The 26,135-nt window shown below is 47.2% G+C and overlaps 1 protein-coding gene, 1 long non-coding RNA gene and 1 pseudogene across 3 annotated transcripts in view; 2 read left to right on the top strand and 1 right to left on the bottom strand.

Moving 5' to 3' along the window:
* The window catches only part of LOC125402790 (uncharacterized), a 36,108-nt gene extending 24,687 nt beyond the window's left edge, over window positions 1-11,421 (bottom strand). The window contains exons 1-2 of the long non-coding RNA XR_007232749.3: window positions 11,283-11,421; window positions 10,907-10,986 (exon numbers count right to left, since the gene is read on the bottom strand). This is a non-coding gene — a long non-coding RNA (uncharacterized LOC125402790). The remainder of the gene's footprint in view (window positions 1-10,906; window positions 10,987-11,282) is intronic.
* Gria1 (glutamate ionotropic receptor AMPA type subunit 1) overlaps window positions 1-26,135 on the top strand; it is a 319,398-nt gene that overhangs the window by 212,730 nt on the left and 80,533 nt on the right. For both annotated transcript variants that reach the window (XM_048437744.3, XM_048437743.3), the window contains exons 8-11: window positions 2,348-2,452; window positions 11,398-11,508; window positions 12,461-12,667; window positions 16,945-17,315. In XM_048437744.3, coding sequence (XP_048293701.1) covers window positions 2,348-2,452; window positions 11,398-11,508; window positions 12,461-12,667; window positions 16,945-17,315 — 794 coding nt within the window. The remainder of the gene's footprint in view (window positions 1-2,347; window positions 2,453-11,397; window positions 11,509-12,460; window positions 12,668-16,944; window positions 17,316-26,135) is intronic.
* LOC125402668 (low molecular weight phosphotyrosine protein phosphatase pseudogene) lies at window positions 25,306-25,922 on the top strand (annotated as a pseudogene).

Genomic DNA, 26,135 nt, shown 5'->3' with positions numbered 1-26,135 from the left:
CTATAAATTCCCTGTTGCCTGTGCCCCTTTGGCATCCATTTGGAACTGAACCTAAATCTCTCTCCCACTGGAAAAAAAATCTGATGGCAAGGAACCCTGGACCTGAAGCAATTACCCTGGGTAGAACAGCACTGCTAATTGGGCTTTAACAAAAATCTTGAATAATTACTTTAAACATGTCTAATGTAGCAGACATTAACCATGGCTCTTAGGCAAGAAGGAAAGCACTTACCTCAGCATCCTGTTGGAGGCCAGCTCCAAGCTGGCACCAATTCCCTTTACCGGAAAACCAAGTCAAACCTTCCAGCTTTCATGAAGGCAGTTGGCAGGGACAAGGACAACTCCAAGAGTTCCAGGAGAGGAAGCAAGGAGAGATGACCGATTGCATCAGCCTAACATCACTCGCCCTATGCTTCGGAGGGCTGACTCCCTCCCAGAGCACAGAATCATGGATGAAGACAGTAGTTCCAAAGTTGAGTTTCTAGAAGCTTCTTCTACCCTTCGACACAAAGGGTTTGGGGCACAGACTCAGTCTCCCATTGTTCTAACATCCTGGCAGCTCTGCTCTGTGTCCCCTCTCATCCTCTGGCACTGTGGTTTATATCCAAGGATATAGGTTCTCCCAAGAAGACATGAAGGGCTTTAGTTACTCCCGGAATCTACTGACTCCCGTGAATCTGGGGCCAGGGATAATCAATTGTCTCCTCCATTTCAGGAGTCAGAGACTGGGGTGGGAACCTGAATGATTAGAGAAGTGGTGGAGAAGAACGATCAACGACCTCCTATCTCTTGTGTTCCTCCATCCAAAAGGGCTGAGACCCTCTCTAAGCGCCGCCATACTCCTTCCCGTGTCTGTCTGTCCTCAGTCCTCAAAAATCTCTATGGTTAATTTTGGTCAGCTAGTAGCTAGCTCCACCCTCTCATTCAAAGCAAACTTTGTTGTCAGTCTTGGGAGCAATAGAATGCAATCAAAAATCACACAAAATCCATTGATATCTGAGACCAGATACCAAAGAGTAGGTGCCCATTTGTATTGCTAATGATGATTTCTCCTATATTGTCAGGATAGTCTACTACACAGTCATCCAAACAATTCTCCCATCGCTGTCTAAATAAATTACTTGAACTTAGACCTAGCAACCAAGCAGAGCACATTGAACCTGAACCACTGAGGGAGCTGAGCATGAACCAGGGTGGCTGTGTGAGTTCCCTTCCCATTGCTGTGATAATACACAGCACTTGCAGAAGGAAGATTTTATTTGGGTATAAATCCATGCAAGTTCAGTCCGGCAATTCCCATGCCATAGATTTTTGGATCCGGTAGAAATGATGCATGAGCCATCTGAGACATCTATAAAGTCCTGCCCACTCTGACTGAATGTGAGGTATCCATAGGTGCACTCTGGTTTCCACCACACTTGTGCATTACCTGGGTCTCTTAAGGTATATGGGACAGGGACTTTGTAACCTGCAGACTGGAAAGCGTGAATCCCCCAAGGTCACCTGGCTGTCAGTGGGGAAGCTAATGTCAAATCCAGGTCATCAGATATGCAGGCATTTGATTGCCTGGACTCACAGAGGAATTAAGGCACCTTTTCCTGTCACATCCAAGACTGAGGCTGGCTTCCAGTGTAGGATCTTCTTCTGACTCACCAGACGTAGATTAATAGGTCTTTGCTCCCTGTGCATGTCCCTCCCCATAACATACCTGATCTCAACCATATATGTACATATATACACACATACATACACAATAGTGTGTAGGCATAAGAGGATAAATAGGAGATTCCCCCTAAAAGTTCATTCAAAGAAACATAGCTTGCTTTACTGCACATGTACCCCCAAACCAATCTAGACAAGACTGGTCCATCTTCCTTGGTTTCAGGATGTGTTTCCAAGACATGTTTGAACAGAAAAAGGGCATTAGGAAGAGGTTGCTAAGAGCCTTAACTTGTCTCCGTAGCTTAAACCAGATGAGTGTGAACTTGTTGCAGACAGGGGTCCTAAGTTGCCAACAGGTTGCTAGGTGCGTTGCTCAGAGAGGATGTGTGCCCAGCCCAGTCACGCATACTCCCAAGCTAGTAAGCTATTCTGTGTGCTTGCCTGCCTCGGTGGCACATGCCTGTTATCCCATCGCTAAGGAAGTAGAGACAACAGCAGGGTTAGGAGTTCAAGGTCATCTTTGCCAGGTTCTTATTGAGTTTAAAACCAGACTGAGCTATTTAAGACACCATGTCAGCAAACCAAAAACCACTCAAGCTCAAGCAACAAAACAACATGGGAACAAACATGAAACGAAGCTACTGAGTAGGCAGCTTCCCTGCTCAGCATCTAACTCTGCTTGCAGGTACGATTCGAAGGTTTGACCGGAAACGTGCAGTTTAACGAGAAAGGGCGCCGGACCAACTATACCCTCCACGTGATTGAAATGAAGCATGACGGGATTCGCAAGGTAAGGGCCACCTTGGCTGACTCGACTGAGTGGAGGCTCAGGCCAGTAATGAGGGTCCTGGACACCCACCTCGCCTATACCGTTGAAGAGACTCAGGCCAATGTGTGTTCTAGACTCTTCTAGCCTCTGCTCTGCCACTTGTCATTTGGGGTTTGGAGAGAGTCAGGTCCCCTTTCTGAGAATTGATTCCCTCTCTAAAATGGAGATGCAACTCCCAGATTTTTTTCTAGCAGTGCCTGAGATTCATGGGACGGAAAAATACTCTGAAAATACAAAGAAGGAGCCTGGCACACTCACATTTACCTGTGACCCCAATGTTTGAGTGCCTGAGGCTGGAGAATAATTGCAGGTCTGAGGCTAGCCAAGGATATAGAATGAGATTCAGCTTCATTATTTTTTTAAGAACCTGAAGATAAAAAGCAATAGATGTGTATAGAGTACCAGTGATATTCCTGGGGATTCTGGAGAATTACAGAATGTTTATTGGTGAGGTGAACCATCTTCTGATTACCCACACCTGTTCACAGCCATGCTCTCCTCTCCACAGAAGTCAAAGTGAAAAACACATTGCATATAACAGCAATATTCATATTAGACCTTTGAAGATGAAGTACAGATCCTTGGCTCTTACTTAAACTCTAAGACTCAGTGTGATTTGGCCACTGTCAATGTCTCCACCTTTGACCTTTGACACTGTCTTCACGCCACTCCAGGCAATCTTTCTTCTTTGAATCCATGCACTCCATTCCACCCCGGACACTTCCCATACCATGGGAGGATGGGCTCTCTACCCTGCCGCTGTCTTTTGCTTGGTTGTTACCTCCTCAGCCTTCAGCACTTAGAGCAAAAAGTGTTCCTTTGGAGACAAGTTTCCTGGCTTCTTGCATTCTGTCTCTTGGCAGCCTCTGTCTCCCCTGCCCTCGGCCTTCCTCATGTCTGCTTCCTGGTGGTAAGCTAGCAAGAAAGCATTGCAGAGGGTTTTGAAGCTGATGAAGAACTGCGGGTCTTGGGGATGCTAGAAGCAAAGCCCGGCTGCTCCATTTACTCGTCTGGGATCTGGGCAGATCTCTGAGCTAGATAGACAGAGTTCACAAGAATGCTGACCTCGTGGGTTCATTGAGATGACTCAAGACTCTCTGGTGTTTGGAAGTTCTAGATGCTAGCCCTGGACCCTGGAAAGCTGGCACAGTGTCTTAGACACGACGACCTCTGTGTCTCAAAGGTTGTGTTACATATCCTCACCCTGGCCACACAGATTATTGAAATTTAACTTTTTAATGAATTAAAATCTAAGAATTATAATGTGCTACACAGTCACATGTGGCTCCTGGGTGTCACGTCTGACAGTGCAGACACAGAACATTGGTGCCACTGCAGAAGATTCTAGATAGCTCTGAGGACACAGCATTCTTGGGTCCCCGAAGCCCAGTCTCCCTACCCTGCCGTGGAACCCACCTGTATTCCCTAGCCTGTCTCGATTCATTAGGGCTGTGAGATTTTCCACAGTGGTCGTAATAGATTGCTACAAATCAGGATTTCAAGCCACACAATTATTTCACCTTATGATTAAGTACATGGATGGATTGCATAGTCAAAGTGCTGGCAAGATTATGTTTTTTTCTAGAGGTTTCTTTTCATTTACCAATTTTTTTCTAGAGGTTTCCCACCTCCCAATCCCTGTAATACCGTCTCTAGCCACAGGCTCAGAAACCACATCTCTTTGTTTCACTAACACAGCTGGGAAAGGCTCTGCTTTAAAAGGCTTGTAAACTAGGTGGACCCCACCCAGATTACCCGGCTCCTTTCTCCATCTCAGCTATGTGTCTCTTTTGCTAGAATATGGTCAAACTCCGTGTATGCGAAAGGGACATCTCTCGGGGCAAGGGATATTAGCCTGCCCACCCCAAGAGTTTAGTTTTGTCAGCTTGATACTCCCAAGTCCTGCTTCTAGAGAAGGTAATTTCTTCTCCTAAAGCATTTAATTATCCTAACCCTCAACTTCCACATCTCTGAAATGGGAGCATGTCTTGCCTGGATTAGCTCAGTGGTGTTTTCAGCAGCTGTGGAACGTGGCAGATGCACATACTGACATCTGGACAGTCTAAGATGGCACCCGCACCTTTTTCAGGGCATGCGTACACCCAGTCTATCTAGTATTGGCCTAAATGAAACATATCCATTTCTCCATGGGTAAACTGAGGCAGAAAAGCCCCTAAGCTTCACAATGTCCCAGAGAGACATGGCTAAAGAGACACCAAATCCAGGGGCCCTGACTCACTATCCCTGTTTATTTGCAGCTTCTATCAAGGCTGAAAGGATCCAAGGGACACAATCAGGGCAGTGCTGGGGTTCAGAGGTACATTAGGAGAATCCTGCTGCTCCCGGAAGAGACAACAGACACATGACCTCCATCTCCTTCCCTGACCACAGTTCTTTCAGACCCTCAGAAGAGCCACGACTCCTGCCTTACCGTGGAACATGGGTGCTACAGGCAGTTTGCAAAGGGTTGGAACACACAACATAGTTGCTCTTAGAAAACCAGTGACCAGGAACCTGGGCTGACCTCAGAATCATCACAGTGACTGCTGTTACCACTCGCCAGTGGCACAAGTTTGATGCCTGTACGATGCATAAAAATCATGCGTTTGTATCATTAAAACATGGAGATTGTGCCTGGTCTGGTGGCACAGGCCTGTAAGCTCAGCACTAGGGAATGTGAGGCCAGGGGAACAGAAGTTCAAGATCAGCCTGGGCTACAAACAAGAGACTAGGGAGGTTGCTGATGAGAATTCTTCTCTCCCCCAGGTAGTGGGAGCTATTTAAATGAAGCCAGGTTCCTGCCTAATATTAGCAGTGCAATTGAGGAAAAGGGGCAATGTAAGGAGTAGACGTGAGACTCAGACGCCATCCAGCTGTGGGTCAGCCACCTGACAGTTGCTAAGCCTAGCTAGGTCTGGATCTTTACGTGGGAAGGTTTTGGCTGAATAGCCTCTTGTTCCTTTCAGTTCTGACATTTTAGACGACTCTTGAAAAATTCCACGTGCTTGTGTTTCTACCAGTCCCTCATTCCAGGCACACTGAACATCCCCAGACCAGATTACAGTCTGTTGTGAAAGTGGAGTCAAAGACCTTCCTCATACATAAACTGCCTTTGGTGTGGCCTTGCCAGTCATTACGGGAGCTTGGCTGTGACTCTGAGCCTTCGCCTGACTCTGCTCAGAGAAGACTCCTTCTTCTCTAGACCTTGGCTTCATTAAGAACTTCCCAGAGCAAGCAGCTCCCTGTACAGATGAGAGTCTTTACACAAGCCCTGCCTGGAGGCGTGCAGATTCCTACAGCAGAGACAGGCTCAGTGCTAGAGATGAGTTCAAAGCTTCCTCTCCAGCTTGCTGGACTTTCACGGGGGGGAGGGGAAGAGTTGGGGTTCTAAGAACAAGCAAACCAGTAATTAATTAACATTTTACTCTGCACTGGTCGTGTGACCTTGAACATGTCACTCAGCCTTCCTGACCTCAGTCACATCATCTCTGAGGCAGGAGAGGGATGCTGGTAATCCTGGGACTTGGAACACTGAGACAAGATCACTGTCAGTTCAAGGGTAGTCTGATCTATGCCATGACACCCTGACTTAGAAGAAGAGAGAGGAGAGAGGGGGAAGGGGAAAGAGTGGGGAGGGATGGAGGGAGAAAAGGAGGAGTTTACTTCAAAGGATCGAATGAGACTGTGCCTACCCTTCCACAGCACAAGTTTGAGGAAAGTTTGAGTGAATGACCCAGGCAGGGTCATTCACCCACGCCCATTGGCTTGTGTTTCAAATTCCTCTCTGTCTGCCACAGAAATTTTACAGCACTTGTGTGTGCACCACACAGGAACATACACAACTAAATGGGCAGACTTCAAATCCTCGAGCTAATGGCTGTGCCTGGTTTTCTGATCTCCGGGCTGTTTTGAAACTCACTTTCTCATGACTAAATCCTTTCTTAGAATGTGGTCTTACACGTTCTTTGTGTACAGGGATCTGCCTATCAGAAAATCAATCCCTCTGAATCCCTGCCTCCAGGACTTCTACTCAATCAGACTCCAAGGAAATTAATACCTACGGCTTTCAAGAGTGATCTTGGGCTAGTTCCAGGGACATTGCAAGGCCTTACCTGCCCTGTGTCTCTCTTCCTGGTTCAGGGCTTCTGGGAAACTCCAATCCTACCTGTCTCTTACTGACTCAGGGCCAGCCTGCTCCCTAGGCAATCCTGCTGAGGTTGGACATCCCACTGAGATGCTATGGTGCTAGGCTTTCTTCCAAAAAGCTTGAAGCTTCACAGAGCAGATTTGGCCCTGGCTCTAGTGTTGTCTAGTCCTGTGAAGTCCCATTTATATGTATGACTTCTGGGAGGGCTTAGGGATCCTTCTCTAAATGAAACATCTTGCCATGTTGGGATGGAATCACACATTCTCTTACTGGCCACCCACAGGGGGTTGCAGGGCATTCCGCTGCAGAGTCCCACATGAGGGGACCAGCAGCGAAGAGACAACGCCTTTGCCTATTGATTATGTGGCTAGCTATTTCAGGGCTTACTAATGGCGCCTGACATCTACCCCTTTCAACTTGATTTGAGTCCTCCCTTCCCTAACCTGGGTTTGTACTCAGTTCTGGTCTTGTCCATAACTGGGTGGGAAAAATCACAGTGACCGGAATTCCTACCAGTATCTTTATTATTTTCTAATTCCTGCAGACTTCATGGCTTTCAATTCTACCTGCCTCCTTGAAGTCTTAAGTCCCTGACATCCAACTTTTCACATACAAACTATTTTTAGTCTAAGATAATGACCTCAATACAGTCATTCCTCATCTTCACTGATCAACACAGAATCCATGTGAGCTTCCTTGCCCTGGCCACCAGCTTTTTCACTGCCATGGATCCTGTTAGGTGTTTGTTTGTGATCCCACCTCAGGACAAAGACCACATTTCCAGCCTAAGAGCTGGGGAGCATGTTTCAAATATACAACGAAATCACACTGCTTAGAAATTTTCACTGGCTTCTTACCTCCAAAAACTGCAGTACATCTCCTGACCTCAGTCTACAGAGCCCCAGACATCAACGCTTGCTCTTTTTCTCTGGCTTATTGCTTTGCCTTTGGGAGTGGGAGATACTGCTCTGTTCCTTGCACATTCCTTTTGGTATCCTTCTAGCAGGCATCCCTTTGCCATAGTCTGAGATAAAGTTGCAAAAAGCATATTAACTTCAACCTTTTAGATGTGCTAGCTTGACTAACGCTGAGTGTTGTGGGAGCTAAAGCTCCAAAACCTACCTTTTTAGTGCAGGGAAGATCAATCTCTTGTTTAGAAATGTCTAGTTCTTGTCATTGTTTATTTAACTGTTCTGCTTCATTAGAAGCAAAGAAACATACATTATAGCCAGCTATGATAAACTCAGTTTGGTAGAAGTTTTAAAAGTTGAGGCTGGTGAGTTAAAGTCAAAGAAGTTTGGCCCTAGGACTCGGCTGAGAATTAGGTGTTAAGAAGACATCACTGTTCACTAGGGTCTTGCTTGCTGTCAGCATTTATCAAACAGATGGGGAAAAAATAAAATGGAAACACTGCTGGGAACTTGGGAAAGATTGGTTTGGAAAAGAGGCACATTACCCTCCCAACGTTCCATGCACAAGGGAACACAAGGGTTCCTCCCAGTGCAATGCAAAACAGCGTGCACTTCTGGTTGGAGATCCCCTTCCTGCTATCTCTACACTATGAAAGGCAAACAAGACTGTTTGGGGGTCAGCTAGCCATCTCTGCCACAATAGGCAACTAGTTATGACAACCCTCATTGGGGAAAGTTGGGAGCTGAGGCTTCAGAGGCGATCCTGGGGTTCCCATGTACAAATTCACCCTGATGACTGCAGGGGAGATCAAGTGAATCTGCAGTTCTGTGATCACCTGCTCTTTAAACTTCATCCACTTAAGAATACCCGCTCTCTCATCTGGACTCATTTCCGACCTTCAAAGCATCTTTAGAGGCAGATGGAAAATAGGAGATCAAAAATAAGTGGCCTCAAGAGAAGACTTCTCCCTGTTAGAATTTTCTTAAATCCTCTCCTGAACAGTGCGCCCCAATCTTTACCAAACTACTTACAATGATTTGCTTTCAGGTAGAATCAAAGCCCCTACACCTCCTCTGTAGAGAATCAAAGTACCATATGGTAATCCAGCCTACAGCTCTCGTCTCCAAAGCCTCTTCAGACACTTGTGCCATCTTCCTATGCATCCAGCTGTGGAGCCCGACATTCATATAAGTCTACTGGCTCACAGGAGGTGTGAACGTGAGCCTTCGCATCCAGACGTCTCAACCAACCCTGACAAGATCAGGGCTTCTTTTCACATGAGACTACTAGCTAGGGAAAAAAAATAAGCTTGTTCAGGACTGAGGAGATGGATTGATCAACAGAGAGATTGCTGTGAAAACATGAATTTGATCCCCAGAACCCACGGGAAAAATGAGCCAGGTTCAGAAGCATGTATCTATAATCCATGCAATGGGGGAAGCCTTCCAGCGCTTGCACCACCATGGCTATCCTGCGGCCCTGGGGAACTTACCTCTCCACAGCACAGCATTCTCACACTTCATATGGGAGTGAAAACTGGCAAATGTCATGGGATTTTAATGGTAATAGAAGGGATTAAAACATAAAAAGCATTTAGAAGAGCAAGACGCATTCACTACCAGCGAACTCATTCCAGCCCTCAGTGAAAATAGCTGCTGCAGGCAATCGATGAATGGGCAGCGTCCCAGGCCGAGAGCAGGCACTGCCCAGCTGCACCACCTCAGGAGGTGAACAGACGAGAGAGTAGAAAACTCACTGAGCCAAAGCAAGAACCTGTGTACAGCTGCCATTGTGAATGGCAGAAGATCATAAAGAAACCATCGATGTCCAGGAAAATACATGAAGGTGAAGGGCCACACAAACCAGCCCTGTGGAGGGTGCCTCCGTTTCTGCCCTGTGTTCTGGATGCTGAGAGGGCTGCTCGCTCTCCACCTCCTGCATGTGAACTGCCAGCTCTCCATCATTTTCCATTTGTATCTGCATCCTGCAGAATGACAGACCTAGCTGCCTGGGGAAAGAGTGGATGGAGATGAGAAGGGAAGAGAAGAAAGAGAGGGAGGAGGTGGAAAGGGGGAAGAGAAAGAAAGACAGAGAGGAGAAAGAGGGAGGAGGAGAGGAAGAGAGAGGGGAAAGCAAAAAAGAAACAGGAAACGAGGAAGAAAGGGAGGAAGAGGAAGGAAGAACAGGAAGAGGGGAGAGAAGGAAGGTGTATTGAAGGTGAAGAAGAAAAGAGAAGCAGGAGAAAGAGGTACAGGCAGTCTATATGTGTGTTTGTGTATGTGTGTGTATGCACACACTTGTCTGTGTGTATACTGTACACACATGTGAGTGCTGTGTGCTGTGCATACATGTGTGCATGTGTGTGTACATCTGTGTGTGTTCTGTGCATATATGTGTGTGCATATGTTAGCTAGGTCATTCTGTTGTCCCAACCCTCCTATGACTCCCTGTTGCCTTTAGAACAGTCTCCACTGCTTGGGCCTGGCCTTCACATCCTCTGCTACTTAGACCTGCACACCCACTGCTCTCCCAGGTGAGCCCACTGAACTCGCCTATGTCGGAAGCCTTCTGCCTCCACAACAGGGCTATCATCCTCCTTGACCCGGGAGGCTTGGGCAAGCCCAGGCATCGTCTCTTCCACACACAGCATCCCACTGCAGACTTGCACTTCTCTGAAGTCCTCTATCACCTGCTCACTCACTCAGCACTTCTGGACTGTGAGTCTGTGTGATCTGCGTCTTCTCAAGTGATGTTCTTAGGGAAAGCACCCCCCCCCTTCAACGTCTCTCCAGCTCTCTCAACCTGTTGCATACCACAAAGTGTTTCAGCTCAGAGCCTTGCACATAATTGGAATTCGATAACTTTTCTGAAAGACCTTGGACAAAGTATTAATAACCTGCTGACATTTAGAAATTGGTCTGTTGTGCCCAAGTTGAGACCCCCAGAGAGACCACCATCGGAATCCAGTTAAGCCCAGAATGCAAAAGCAAGGTTTATTCAGCGCGCTCTCCAGCAAAAACCACAAGCCAGGTTTACTCAGGGTCAAGGGGGTTAGTTTTGCTGAGTACAGGGTATGGACTCCTTCTGCTTACTCTTTTCCTTTAAGTAGCTACTTCTGCTTCTGCGCATGCCCCCTCCCTCCCCCCAGGCAGTTATTTTCTGCTCCTGACCGGACCACAAAGCTGAGTGTTACAGGGGACTAGCTGCTAGGGACAGTTGGTTAGGACTTTTGCAAAGTTTCCTGTTTCCAGCTAACTCTTGATGCTCCAAAGTTTCTTGAACCCAGTGCCTTAACCAGCTGCTGATCAAGCAAAGTTTCTTAAAGTTTTCCAAGTCCTTACAGATCGTGTTTTTACCTTGAGCATGACTTGGTGTTGCAACAGTCAGAAGACCAGCAGGAAATGGAGGGTAATGGATTTTCCCCAGGAAGTGAAATCTGGAAAGGAAAATGTAGGAACTCTAAAAATGAGAGTAGTATTTAATCCAGTGGCTCATACTACAGTTTAGACTAGGTTTGCAGAAATAAAGAGTTAATATTTAAGGATGTATGTGGATTGGCTGTGAAAACACCTGCAGGGAATTCAATTCCTCAGCCCCCGCTTTCATTGTCCTATACAGTTTAGATAAATAAAGAGCTGAACTTTTGTCCTCCCAGAGGGACAATACCTGGCCTTAGTCACCACTATGAGGAGGTCCGCTGGGGATAGAGAGAGGACCTGGGGTGCATCTTACCTCTTGATGCTTCTGCCTGCAGCAGCCTAGACTCTTGTACACGGATCAGTGTGCCGTCACACCCAGCTCCAAGATTCCCCCTCAGATTGTGCCTTTGCCTTCTTCTCGTTAACAGATTGGATACTGGAATGAAGACGATAAGTTTGTTCCTGCAGCCACCGATGCTCAGGCCGGAGGAGACAACTCCAGCGTCCAGAATAGAACCTACATCGTCACCACCATCCTCGTGAGTATACTCCTTCTTCGGGTTTACCTGAAGCTCAGGCTAGACATACCCAAGCACACCCCACTTTAGCTGCCAAGACTATGCCATAGATGGAGAAGACAGTGAAACTAGTCAGTAGCAGCCGTCCATGCTTGCATGCTTGTCAGCCCAGCACTCAGGAAGCTAAGAAGGAGAAAGAGGTCCAGGCCAGCCTCTGCTATCTAGTGAGACTGTCTCAGAAGACAACAATGACAATAGTTACAGCAATGGTAGTAGTAATAATAATGAAACCACAGAGACTGGGAAGAGGCCTTGATTCTTGTTTTCCCTCAGCATCTCTAAGATCCACTTTCACCCAGCATCCTTTGATAAGTTACATCCGATTTTCTGAGCCACTTGCCCCATAAACGAAACACAAAGGTGTCCCTAAGTTGTTCGAGTTTCTGTATGTGCCTCCTTCAGTAGAAGCCACATTCTCCAGCAGATTAACACACAGAGGACACAGAAGGCTGCTATGGTCCAATAACTTGTGAAAATCTAAAATCTATTTAGAGGTATCTTTAAAAAATACATTGCAGAGGAGACCTGAGTCCGATTCCCCAAGGGATCTAACATCCTCTTCTGACCTCCTCCGACACAAGGCACACATGATGCATGTAGTATACAGACATACATGCAGGCAAAACACTCATACACATAAAAATAATTTTTTAAAAAATTACACAAAGAACATAATTTGGAAAGCCCTGTTACATTTCTGTGATAAAAAATTCTTATTTTTAACAGAACTTATTTTCTTTTTCTGAGAAGTTTATAATTGAGTAAGGAGCAGAAACTTAGGAAACATATTAAGGGGTTAGAAAGACGCATCAGTGCTAACCAACACTGGAAGCATCCTCCTCTGCCGGCTCAAAGTCCTCCCCACTCGCAGTTGCACCCACAGGCCACACCCTCTGTCCTGTTTCTCCACCAGGAAGATCCTTATGTGATGCTCAAAAAGAATGCCAACCAGTTTGAGGGCAACGACCGCTACGAGGGCTACTGCGTGGAGCTGGCTGCGGAGATCGCCAAGCACGTGGGCTACTCCTACCGACTCGAGATTGTCAGTGATGGCAAATACGGAGCCCGGGACCCCGACACAAAGGCCTGGAACGGCATGGTGGGAGAGCTGGTCTATGGAGTAAGTGCCTGGGGGTGGGGGAGGGATCACCATGAAGGACAGAGGAACGAACGCATTTGTGGGGACCCACATCCCTGGTCCTAATTCCCTCAGCCTGGCTCAGTGTCTGTCATTTCAATTGACCATCGTCCAGCACAGGCTACATACAGCGTAAATAGCTCCAGGGTCGGCTCTCTCAAAGCAGATAACAAAGCTCATACTAATCTACTAAGAGTCACATGTGGTTCCCACCGAGCCTAGCTGTACCCGGATCCAAGCTTGCTCTTTCCTGTAATCTCTTCTACAACTTCTGGTCATCCAGTATCCCCTCATGCTTTGTTCTCTGGAGCCTCCTCTGCCATCCTCCACCTCTGACGCCCCTTCCAGAACATTTTTCCAAGTCCTCTTTCTGTCCCCCTCAGAACAGGTGAGGCTTGCCTTCAAACTGCCCCGGCTTCCCATTCTAGAACCTCGTCTCTGCTCCTTTGTGACTCCCTCTGCCTCAGATTCTGTTCACGTGTGTGCTCAGGGCAGGCCCGAGCCACCTGTGTGGTCCACCACACTTAAAGCCAACTCCTGAGCAGCTACTGCAAAAAAGCATCGATAAATTGAAGCTGTCTTGAGCAGGCACTGAATGGCTAGTGGTGTTTTCTGTGTCTGCGGAGTCGTGAGAAGCCAAGGCTCCCAGACCTTGCACATGGCCTAGGGTCAAAGAGACAATGGTAAAGGGCAGTTCAAGACAGAGGATCCAGGAGTCTAAATAACATGGTCCTCAGAAGAGACTGTGGGGATTTCTGGGTGTGAAGAACTTGGGAAACAGTCATATTGACGTAGAGACAGAGAGCTGGGCAGCCTGGGAGTTCCTAGGTATAAATGGCAGGATGGTAGGAGCGGCAAATAGGGGGAGGTCAGGAAAACCCTGGGTTGACCTCTCTGGGTGGGATTGCACAGAGAAAATTTTGAGTCACGGATGACAAGACAAGAGTGTGGGCTGCTTCAGTCAGCACCAGGAGATGATGGCAGCTCTCAAGTAGAGCAGCAAGGGCAATAGAAGGGCAGAGACCGTGGCTCAGTTGGCAGAGTCCCTGTCTAGCATGCACGAGGCCCTGCGTTCAGTGCACAGCACTCCATACCCTGGGCATGATGGTACACATCTGTAACGCGAGCCTTCCAGAAGTGGGCGCATAAAGATCCGAAGTCCGGCCCCTTCCTGGATGAGTTTGAGGCCAGCCTGGGCTAGAGAACTCGTCTTAGAGAAAACAGCAAAATAACAAAAGTCAGTTCCTGTACAGTGCAAGAAAGGGACCATGGAGGTTTCCTTCAGAGAACCTGAAAATGCCAGCTGCATCTTTGAGCTGAAACTCATGCTGGGCCTCGGGTTGGTACTCAGGTGGTGGTCAGATGGAATTGGTCACTTTAGAGGATTGTGAATCTCGCAGCCTCACATCAGGGCAGGAGGAAGAGTCATGATGGCCGTGAAGTATGTATCTGGCCCAAAGAGGAAAAGATGGCACAAAGAAGGTATTCTAAAGGAGAATGGCTTTCAAGGTGACTTGTGAAGGTAGAGACTGGGCTGGGAAATGCCGTCCACATCTCCCTTTCTTCTTCCCTTGATGTCTCTCACTTTGGAAACTGTCAATGAAGCAGAGACCTGGATGGGCCCTGCTGCATCTGGAGGCTGGTTTCCATGGGAACTTCCTCTGAGCTCTTAAGGTCATTGCCATGGCAATTGCTGTGAACTTCTCACCTTCGCCAATGTTCAACTTCGCCTTCACCTCCTGTATTGCACTTCTCATCAAAAAGACCAAGGTCTGGGCAAAGCAATATGTGACCATCCCAAGGGCACAACCCCAGTACCAGCAGCTAGTGTAGTAGCTCATCCACCCTCCAGAGACCTGGAGTCATCGCTATAGGCTTCATTTTAAGCCTAAGGCCTTCTGCCCTCTTCATTAGACCTGTCCCTCTGCCGGGGAAAACTGATTCCCAGGGAAAGTCATGTCGAGCACAAGATGATTTACCTTTATCTTAAGTTCATCTTTCCCGATTCATTCCCCTGAGAGAAATGAGGGATGTTAGGGAAATATCTACCAACCATGAACCACCAGTGGGGTTAAAAAGAAAAAAGAAACAAAGAACAAACTAACTTAGAGGACACCAAGCTTCCTGCTCTGTGAAAGCGGCGGCCGCTAGGAGTCTGAGAGTGTCTGCTCTCTCCCTGGTTCTTGCCCGCAGTAGTAACTAGAACATTCTCTCTTGGATCCCCCGTGCCATGTTTAGTGCTGCGCTTATCTTTCACGTCCTCACCTCAGCCCCGTAAGGTAGAGAATATCATCTCTGCCCTTGGGAGCCGAGTAAGCAGAGGCTCTTAGGGCTTAGCTGATTTGTCGAAGGATACACGGCCAGTAACAGTGGTCACAACCCAGAGTTCTGTCTTCTGTCCCCCACTAGGACATCCGCATCTGTAGACATCATTCCATTCAAATCCTAGACTGTGAAGCTAAGAGGAAGTGAGAAATGAGCCCGAGGCTTTCTCAGTGAGGAAGGGTCACATGCTGCAGATTCTGAGGCTCCTGGATGCACCTTTGGGACCATATCCTTTTCTGTTCACGACTGAGCAGAAAGAGTAAAAGCTGCCGACAGACTCCTGGGGTTGAGTTCCAACTCTGCCATTGTCTGAGCTGCAAGGCTCCTGTAAACCACGTGACTCCCCCGGGATCAGCTCCCAGAGAAGATGAGGAGTATTTGCTGCAGGCCTGTGGTGGGAGTGTTGACTCGCAGAGCCCAGCTCTCAAACTGTCTCACCGGGACAGCCTTCTGTGGCTCTTGCCCCTTTTCACTGTACCCTAGCTGTCTGGTGTGTCTCAGCACTGCCCAGGGACAGATGAGCAAGCCTTGTACTCTTCCCTGCTTACCAGCAGGATAGATTTGGCATTCAAACACTGAACGCTTGTGTAGCTTTTAGCAATCTTCCTGGAAAGAAGAAAATTAACAGCTCACTTGATTTTGTCAGTACCAGGCCCTTCCTCACACGGTTCCTTCCTCTTGGAATACTGCTCCCTACCAGAGCAACAGGCCATCTTTTCTGCAATGCCACATTAACATGTCACCTCTTGCATGCTGCAGTCCCTGGGTTCCCAGCTTGATAGACCCCTCCCTTTCTCCTGCAATGCCCCGTCTGCCTCAGAGACTTGATAAGTGTGCCCTGTATATATGTGTGCGTGTATGTGCGTGTGTGTGTGTGCATGTGTGCGTGTGTGTGCGTGTGTGTGTGAGTGTGTGTTATGATCACCTCTCCCACAAGCTTATAACCCTTGAATGCGGGGACCGTAGTTTAACTCCAGGCTCCATCCTAGAACTTAATCGTTCCATATATGTTTATTGGGTTCACTTTGCCGTCATCCTCTCGTTTAGCCAGGATAATCTTAGTTGCGGGTAAAAGAAATCCGATGCAAACTGGCTGAAGCAAACAAAACAACTGCCATGTGTTTCTGGAGATAGAGGGATATATTGACACATTTCCAAGAAGCCCAGTGTAAGCCCTGAATTGAGGGACCCAAGTGGCAGCCTCTGGGGTCATCCTCTGGGCAACTCAGCACTGACTCCAGCTCTCAGGGTGAATTCTCACTGAGCCCCACGGGTCTCAGGCATCCCCAAGTAGCTCTCTCAGGACTGGGAGCAGGGTATGATGAGGAAGCGTTGTATCTACTTCCTGAGGTAACCAGCCCAGGCACCCCGCCTGGACGGGTCTCAGAGCACAAGAAGGAAGCCTAGCCACTGGATAAACACAAACTGCAGCCCCTTTCTTCTGGAATGAGGACGGCAAGTGGAGCTGTCAGATAGTGGAATGAACTCCTCTGTCGAGTAGCAAGTTGTGGTCCATTTCTCAGGAATACTTTCCAATGTCTGAGCCGTTGGACTTAACAAGGTCCTATGCCATTTCTACATCATTTAAGATTTAAAATATATATATTACTAAGCACTTGCTAAAGCATGAGGACCTGAGTGTGGATTCCTAGCATCCATGTAAAAAGCCTAGTGCTATAATGCATTATAATGCATGCCTGCAGTCCCAGCACTGGGGAGGGGATGCAAAACCAGAGGACAGCAGTGGCTCAACTGGCCAGCCAATCTAACCAATCAGTGAGGTCCAGGTTTAGTGAGAAACACTGTCTTCCCAAACAAGGAGGAAAGCAATCACACACACACACACACACACACACACACACACACACACACGACAGAAACAAGAGAAAGAACTGCTGAGCTCCACTGAACCTGGTTTGATTTGATCCTTTTAGAGAGCAGATGTCGCGGTGGCCCCCTTGACCATCACCTTGGTCCGGGAGGAGGTCATTGACTTCTCCAAGCCATTCATGAGTTTGGGAATCTCCATCATGATTAAGAAACCACAGAAGTCCAAGCCGGGTGTGTTCTCCTTTCTTGACCCTCTGGCCTACGAGATCTGGATGTGTATTGTCTTTGCCTACATCGGAGTGAGTGTCGTCCTCTTCCTGGTCAGCCGATTCAGCCCCTATGAATGGCACAGCGAAGAGTTTGAAGAGGGACGAGACCAGACGACCAGTGACCAGTCAAATGAGTTCGGCATATTCAACAGCCTCTGGTTCTCTCTGGGAGCCTTCATGCAGCAAGGATGTGACATATCCCCCAGGTAAGTTGACTCTTTTTGAGCATCTTTACCCAATGTTACATGTTCTTGAGATGAAAAACTATTGGAGACCCAAGAAATGGGAATGAAGGCTGGGGAGGTAGTTGGCTGGCCAAGTGCTCACGATGCAAATATCAGGATCTGAGTTTGATCCTGAGAACCCATGTTAAAAAGCTGAAAGTGATGGTATTCACTTGTAATCACAGGACTGGGGAGGCAGAGAAGGAGATTCACTGGACTTACTGGCTGGCTAGCCAGGATCAGTGAGTCTCCTGTCCCCCTGAGGGTTCTTGACTCAGAAGGTTGGTGGTTCCTGAGGAGGAATGGCACTGAATTGACCTGTTTCCTCCACATACACGTGCACATCACACACACACACACACACACACACACACACACACACACACACACTAAGAATTCTTTCCAGGTTGCATCTAATAAGTTTCCTTATTTAATAAGGAAATAAGTTTCCTCTATTGTATTGGTCCAACTGTTGGTTGCTTGTTGTGGGCTATTCTGGATGTTTCTATGGTTAGGCCTGCTGTCTGCTGACTAGACGCTGTACTGTCTAGACACATAGGCATCGTGACTGATGATCTGTAAATGACAAGAACCGAGGAAGAATGGAGGGCGGTTTCGTAGAACCAACATTCCCTGAGCACCTACCAGGGTCCTAGAAGGGAGACACCCTCTAACTAAACGCACACAGAAGCAGATCAGAACTCCCAGGACCCTCCTTTCACAAAGTTGCCAAGGCCACGCTGCCCTGGTGACAGAGCTGAGCACTGTCCCTGTACAACGGTGCACTGGATCCAGCACATGCCCCCTCTGTGTGGCACTGGCCAAGTCCCTTTATCCAGACAGACCCTGGCTTGCTTTTCTCAATGGGGAAGAACTCTTCTCTTTCTGGTTCTGGTTTTTGAAAAGAAGAGAATTCTAATTCCAGCTGCACTATAAACTTGCTTCTTGTGGTTCATATATTCAGAATCCCAGAGCCCCTCACTTTTGACTGTTTTGTGCATTAGACTTGCGCTCATACGGTTGATTTTAGGAAAAGTACTTTTGAAGCCATGAGGAAGTATATAAAGGAAAAGGGAGAAAGACACAGTTTGAAAACTACTAACCATGGTCCACACGCAGGTTCATTGACGTCTTGTTTTGATGTGTAGTTGTTACTTTCGCGGCATTCAAGAATGTTTGTGCCACATCCCCTGGAGCTGACCAGGTGAGCAGGGCAGCATTGCTGTGTGGTCTACTCCCATGGTCTGTTCCCGTGAGCTCCCTTGTGCCTGTCACTCCCTTGTAGATAACCACATCTCAAAACCAGTCAAAGAAGCATGGCTTGGACTTTGACCTCCAGGGATCTACTGAAGTATAAGCGCATAAATTTCAGCTCTCGTGGTAAATATGCCTCTCGTCTAGAGGCATATTTACCTCCACATATAATTTGCATTTGAGTGTTAATGAGCACTGATGTTTCTAATGGCTTCCCCAGAACTCACTTTGTCTGACTTATAATTTGAAAAGCCTCACGGTTCACCGTTTTTAATCTTGTTTTTCTTTAAATAAAAAGACAGTTGGAGGGGGTGGGGTGACGTGGGCGAGAAGGTGTGAGACTGGATACTCAGCCAATACTGGCAAACACAAGGCGAAGATAGAAGAAACCAAGCTGGGGAAGGGCTTGCTCGAAGATAAATCCAGTCACTGGATAAACAGTGAGAAGAGATAGCTCTGGACGCGTCGGTGTAATGTACAAACACAGGAACATGCGCACAGTGTGAGCTTGCTCTACTGCCACTTCCGTTAGAGGCAGACACTTGCCTGTCTCCGGCAGCCTTGTGGTCCGGCTGCCAGTGTTTTCACATCTTTCCAGGGTCTTGTGTGCATAGTTCACAAACGGGATCCTCTGTCAGGCACAGCTTTGTTTAATCTATATAAGTTTGGCAATGGTTGTCCCAAACAGAATGATAGTGACCTATGCATTCACCAGCTCACCGCAGCCCTTCCTGACCCGCTTCACTCCCATGACTTTGGCAGCTGCTCAGAGTGTCTGTGATCTATGAACCACAGGATGTACAGACTGCATTCTCGTGGCTTCTGAGGGACGCACTGGAATGTCTTCCTCTTGAAGGCACTTGGTGCTTTGAACTCTCCTCTTAGAACTGCTATCATTGTGTCCCATAAGTTTGGGTATGTTGTGCATTTTCGTTAAATTCCAGGAAGTCTTTAATTTCTTTCTTCATTTCTGCCTCAATGCAGCAGTTGTTCAGTGGGAAGTTGTTCGGCTCCCATGAGTTTGTAGCTTTCTGTTGTTTCTGTTGTTCTTGAAATCCAGCTCTAATCCATGGCGATTGGTGGGATACAGGAAGTTACATCAATTTTCTTGTATCTGTTGAGGCTTGCTTTGTGACTGAGCATGTGATCAGTTTTGGAGAATGGTCCATGAAGTGCTGAGAAGCAGGTATATTCTTTTGTGTTTGGATGAAATGTTCTGTAGATATCCATTAGGTCCATTTGATTCATAACATCTGTTAGCTCCATTATTTCTCTGTTTAGTTTCTCTGGATGACCTGACCATTGGCGAGAGTGGGGTGTTGAAGTCTCCTACTATTAATGGGTGGGGTTCAATGTGTGATTGAAGCTTTAGAGCCTTTCTTTTACAAATGTGGGTACCCTTGCATTTTGGACATAGATGTTAAAAAATGAAATGTCATCTTGGTGAATTTTTCCTTTGATGAGTATAAAATGTCCTTCTCCATCTACTTTGATTAATTTTTGTTTGAAGTCTGTTTTATTAGATACTAGAATAGTTACACCTGCTTACTTCTTATGTCTATTTGCTTGGAAAATCTTTTTCCAACCCTTTACTCTGAGGTAATGTCTATCTTTGATGTTGAGGTGTGTTTCTTATATGCAGTAGAAGGCTAAATCCTGTTTTCACATACATTCTGTTAGCCTGTGTCTTTTTATTGGGGAATTAAATCCGTTGATATTGAGAGATGTCAGTGATCAATGTTTGTTAATACTTGTTATATAGGTGATGGTGGTGGTGGTAGTGTGTGTGTGTGTGTGTGTGTGTGTTTACCTTTTTTGTTTTTGCTGGTGTGCAATTATTTGTTGCCTGTGTTTTTCTGGGTGTAGTTAACCTCCTTTTGTTGGAGGATTCCTCCTAGTGCCTTCTGTAGAGCTGGCTTTGTGAATAGACATTGTTTAAATTTGACTTTGTCATGAAATATCTTGTTTTTGCCATCTATAGTGATTGAAAGTTTTACTGAGTTTTGTAGTCTGGGCTGGTATATGTGATCTCTTACAGTCTACAAGTCAATCTGTCCTGGCCTTCTGACTTGTAAAGTCAGGTGTAATTCTAATAGGTCTACCTTTAAATGTTACTTGACCCTTTTTCCTACTCTTTGGTTGTTCTGTGCATTGAGTGGTTTGATTATTATGTGGCAAAGGGACTTTCTTTTCTGGTCCAATCTATTTGATGTTCTTAGTTTCTTGTACCTTTCTAGGCATGCCCTTCTTTAGGTTAGGAACTTTATCTTCTATTATTTTGTTAAATATGTTCTCTGGGTTTTTCACTGGGATTCTTCTCTCTTTCTTCTATTCCTATTATTCTTAGGTTTGGTATTTTCATACAGTCCCAGATTTCCTGGATATTTCATGTTAGAAATTTTTTAGATTTAACATTTTCTTTGACCAATGACTCTATTTCTTCTATTGTATCTTCAATGTCTGAGATTCTCTCTTCCACTTCTTGTGTTCTGGCAGCTGGTGTGATCTCTGATTCAGTAGGGAGTCTCTGTCTAAGCTGGGGGTTGGACTTCTGGTGACTAACTTGGCTTTTGGTGCAGCAGGCAGCTTCTACCCGAGTGGGTGAGTGGGGATGGGGGGGGGGAACTGAGTGAGCGGAGGTGGTCCCTGGTGGGCTGTCTGTCTGTGGTTCTAATGGCAGGTGTGGTCTCCTGTCCAGCACTGGGTCTCTGCCTGAGTTTGCCTATCTGGTCTTCTGGTTTGTTTGGCCTGCACCTGTTCTTCAAACTGTCATGGCCTGCACCAGTTCTGATTGGCGTGGCCTGGTCCTGGGCAGCAGCTGTCTTCCTGAGTTGGGACCGGGGCATAGCAGTGGGAGGGAATGACAGTGGGGCAGGATGGAGGTGTGGGGCAGTGGAATGGGTCTTTGAGAATGAAATCTAGGGAGTAGCACAGTTCAGCAGACAGGCAGGTCACTCACCTGTTCTTCTGACTGATGTGGCCTGCACCTAAGATCTGTTCTAATAGATATTTTAGATTTCTTTTTCCACATAGGACATTTTGAGAGAGAATATATTGAAGAAAAAACAAATCATCATAGACAAGATTTATTTTTAGCTCTTCCCACTCTCCTTCGTGCATCTTTCACCCCTATTTGCCGGCAGCAGCATCCATTTATCTGACAGACTGAAGACGTGAAGCCATAGTGATGCTGGAGCCTGTGGTTAGGAGCCCTGGCTTCCAGGAACGGGTGGTCTCATGGTGTAAGATATACATTAAGCAAGGATGGTGGGTACATCACACACACATGCATGTACACACACATGCATGCACAGTGGATGTCTCATAAACAAAATGAGTCTTCTTTTAACTGTGCATAGCGACACACACCTGTATTCCCAGCGGTCAGAACACCGAGGCAAGAGAATTGCCTTGAGTCCAAGGCCATCCTGGGCTACATCATGAGCTTACAGGTCAGCCAGGGCTGTAGAATTAAACCTTGTCTCAAAAAAAAACACAAAGCAGGGGCTGGGGAGATGGCTCACTGAGTAATGTGCTTGCTGCCCAAGCATGAGGACCTAAATTCAGATTCTCATCATCAACGTTGAAAAAAGCCAGGCAAAAAAACCCAAGCCTGCAGCCCTGACAATAGGGGCAGATCCTTGCGGGTTTTTGGCCAGCCAGTCAAGCTGAAACAGTGAACCCCAGGTTCGATGAAAGACCCTGTCTCCAAAAGTAAGGTAGAAAAGTCATTGAAGAAGACACCTGTTGTCAACCTCTGCACCCACACACATACTTACAAGCAGACTTTCATCAACATGTGCACACACAGAGAGGCATACACCACACACACACAAGACACATGCCCCCACAAACATACACGCATGAAAGTTCACACACAGGCATGTTCACACACAGGCATTCACCACATAAATCTACCTGCATTTACACACATGCATGCACACCCAGGCATGTATGCACAGGCATAAACACATTGAAGCACATACACACACACACACACACACACACACAGATGTTTGTACTCTCGGGCATCACCACACACACATGTACGCACAAACACTGGCATGCACACACACAGGCATACATCACCCACACAAATACATACACACACACATGCATGTACACACGTGCATACACACAGAGAAACAGACATGTACACAAAAGCATATACCTCACTCAGACACACACATAGGCATACACCACACACATGCATACACACACACATGCATCCACAATGAGGTATATACCACATATACATACATGTACATATACACACAGGTATAGTCCACACAGCCATACATGTATACACACGAAGGTACACACCACACACAACAACAATAAACTTGTTAAGGTAAGTGCTAAAGGACGGGGAATTAAAGTGTCTGGAGTCTGTTTCCCTGAGGACCTGCTCAGTAAGCAGGCTCCGGCCTGCCCAGAGATGAGAGACATGATAACCAAGTGCAAACACCGGCTGCTGGAGAAAGGCTTCCCGCCTTAGAGCTCCCAAGGTTTCAGGGAGCAGCTTGTGCCTCTGGCTTATGGTAAATGAAGAGAACAGGGGTGAGAGACAGCACTGAAGAGGTGGGCCAAGGCCAGATGGCAGAGGACCCGTGGCCATGGCATCGATGTGGGGTGTTACTCTAGATCAATGGATAGCCAGCCCGTTAGGGGGCATTAAGCAAGAGAAAGGTTGATTTGCATACTTAAATACCATCTGGGGAGCTATGAAGGAAATGAACTGGGGCGGAGAGGAGTCTAAGGCAGACACAGAAGGACCAGACCAGAGGCTTTCCCAGCTGTCCAGGGGAAATGATGGTGATAAAAATTATAAGGGCTGTGGTCATGAATGCAGACTGCCCAGGGTTGACAGGAGGTGATGATGGAGTGGATACGTGAAGCTGGGAAGACGGAGGATGCGCTGATGGACACCAGGAGGAAAGGGTGTTTAGAGACTGTGGAAGGCCGGCTGCAGACAGTCAACCCCGAATAGGTTCTTAGGGCTCTCCCTTCCCCTCTGTCACAGGGAGGCACTCTGAAGTCCGAGAAGGAGGGAGGTCTTGATGGGTTTGGTTTGTATGTTTTTTTTTCCTCTAAGGCAGTGTAAGGGTTTATCTCCATTACCAACATGATAAATTCTAGAATGACTTGGGAGATGGCCCCTGGCCACGCCTGTGAGGCTTGTCTTGATTAATAGAGGTGGGAAGACCCACTCACTGTGAGGAGCACCATTCCCTGAGCTGGGATCCTGGACTGAATAAAAAGAATGTGAGCTGAGTACCAGCACCCACCCCTCTCTGCCTGCTGATTGAGTTCAGTGGGAGCTGCTTCGGCTCCCCCTGCTGTACCTTCTCAGCATGACGGACCACACCCGGAACCTGTGATCCAAACTAAGCCTAAGTTGCTTTTGACGTGGTATGTTAGCCAACAGGAAATGCCACTAAGACAGGAAGTGCCCGTGGCCTGTGATACTCACAGCATCCCACCCCTCTTACATACAGTCTGAACCCCAGGTCCCACTGCCTGCAGCTCTATTCTCAGTCTCCCCACCCCCGTGGACCCCATGGGTTCAAGTAAGCTTAGCTAAAGAGAAGAGAGTGGGCAGGAGGGTCCTGGGGGGATGGAGGGAAATGGGAAGTTATCATTCAACCCTCAGAATGCTCCCTTTTATTCTGATCATATACCATCTCAGCGTGGACACTAATTATCTCCACCTGATGAAGATAATTACAGCCAGCGAGAAGTCGCAGGCGGCAGGGTAATGGCACTTTAGGGATGTCCCAGAACCCCGTATCATGCATTCCTTCCCTCCAGCTCATTTGCTCGTTGGTGGCCCTATAAATGACTCACCATGGGAACAGAGTGGCCAAGGAGGAAAGCCAAAAAGACAGCCAATGACAGCCTGATCACTGTATTCCCAGACTAACTCCATAGCAACCAGTTTGCCACCAGCAAGGAGAGATGGGAGAAACCTCCCCTTTCCAGTTGCTCCTCTCCCTCCTTCCCTGACAGACAGACCCTTACAAGCCCATTTCTCTTGATTCTCCTGAGGTCACTGGAGTGATGGGGGCAGATAGGGAAGCGGGGCATTGATAGAAACAGACCGAGACATCGAGATCTGTCTCGTGTTGAACCCACAAGCCCTGCGGAGGCTCCAGGTTAATTGCTGCAAGGGACATTGTCACAAGGCTCCACGGACAGAAGTGGAGAAATGTGTGGTCCACTCTGTAGGTCGCTGGACTGGGGGTAGGGGATCAACTACTCCACACGCAGGTCCTCAGACCTCTGAACCCAGAAGTTCTGCAGTCAGGCAGGGTATTCTGGGTATTTCACAAGCCTCTTTCCACCTTCCAAAAAGAAAACCTCAGAACCGGATTCTGCCTGGCAAAGACGAGCTTAGGAGTTCAGAAAACAAGGCCTGTGAAGCAGCTAGAAATGATGCCAGAGAGCAGCCAAAACTCAGACCCCAGTGTCTGTCTCTGCCAGATAAACGCGTCCATAGATGAACAAACCTCACCTGCAGCCAGGAAAGGCAAAGGGTCTGACCTTTTCCTGGCTGTGAGGAAGAACACACTAAGTGAGGCGACTCCTAAGAGCAAAGCCCCCTTCCATGGCCTCCCTCTTGCCATCAGTGAGGAACACCAACATGCAGGAAGGGCACAGGATGTGTGATTGTAAATTCTTGGCCAGTGAGGTATACACATGGACTGTTTGGGGGCGCCAGGGTCTGTACGGGAAGATGGCAGAGGTTGGGTCCAAGTCGGTGTTGTTCGTGTGTCTCGATAACATTTGCCGGTCACCCAATGCAGAAGCAGTTTTCAGGAAATTGGTAACTGATGAAAATGTTTCAGCTCATTGGAGGATAGACAGTGTGCCTACATCCACCTATGAAGTGGGGAACCCCCCTCCCCTGACTATCGTGGGCAGAACTGCGTGAGAAAACATGGCATCCCCATGAATCACATTACACAGCAGATTACAAGAGAAGACTTTGCCACATTTGATTATATACTGTGGATGGATGAAAGAAACCTGAGAGATTTGAAGAGAAAAAGTAATCAAGTTAAAAACTGCAAAGCTAAAATTGAGCTACTTGGGAGCTATGATCCATAGAAATAACTCATTATTGAAGTTCCCTATTATGGCAATGACTCTGACTTTGAAGTGGTGTCCCAGCAATGTCTCAGAAGCAGCCAGGCTTTCCTGGAGAAGACTCTTAGGTGGTCCTGCCCACCACCAGTGAGCAACTCACTCACCAGAGTCATGCCCAAGGGTGGTGTCAGTTCTCAGCTCCAGGCCCTACCTGTCGTTTCAGCTGACTTTACTGTTTATCTTTAAAACATTTGTAGGTGGAAATTAGGTATATGTTCAGAAGGGTAAGAATATTTGAGTAAGACAGTTTGAGGTGTGGCTAAGTAGTCTTAGACTAATTGAACCTTTCCTCTCACCTTGTCCTAATTAGAAAATAGTGAAACAAGGAAATATGAAACAAACTAGAACCCAATAAAGTAAGAATGACCTCCAAGGTCCAGGTCAGGGTCTTAGCCCCGC

This window comes from Myodes glareolus, chromosome 9 (assembly GCF_982192425.1).
Source record: "Myodes glareolus chromosome 9, mMyoGla1.1, whole genome shotgun sequence".
Taxonomy (NCBI): Eukaryota; Metazoa; Chordata; class Mammalia; order Rodentia; family Cricetidae; genus Myodes; species Myodes glareolus.
This window is presented reverse-complemented; position numbering and strand designations above follow the sequence as displayed.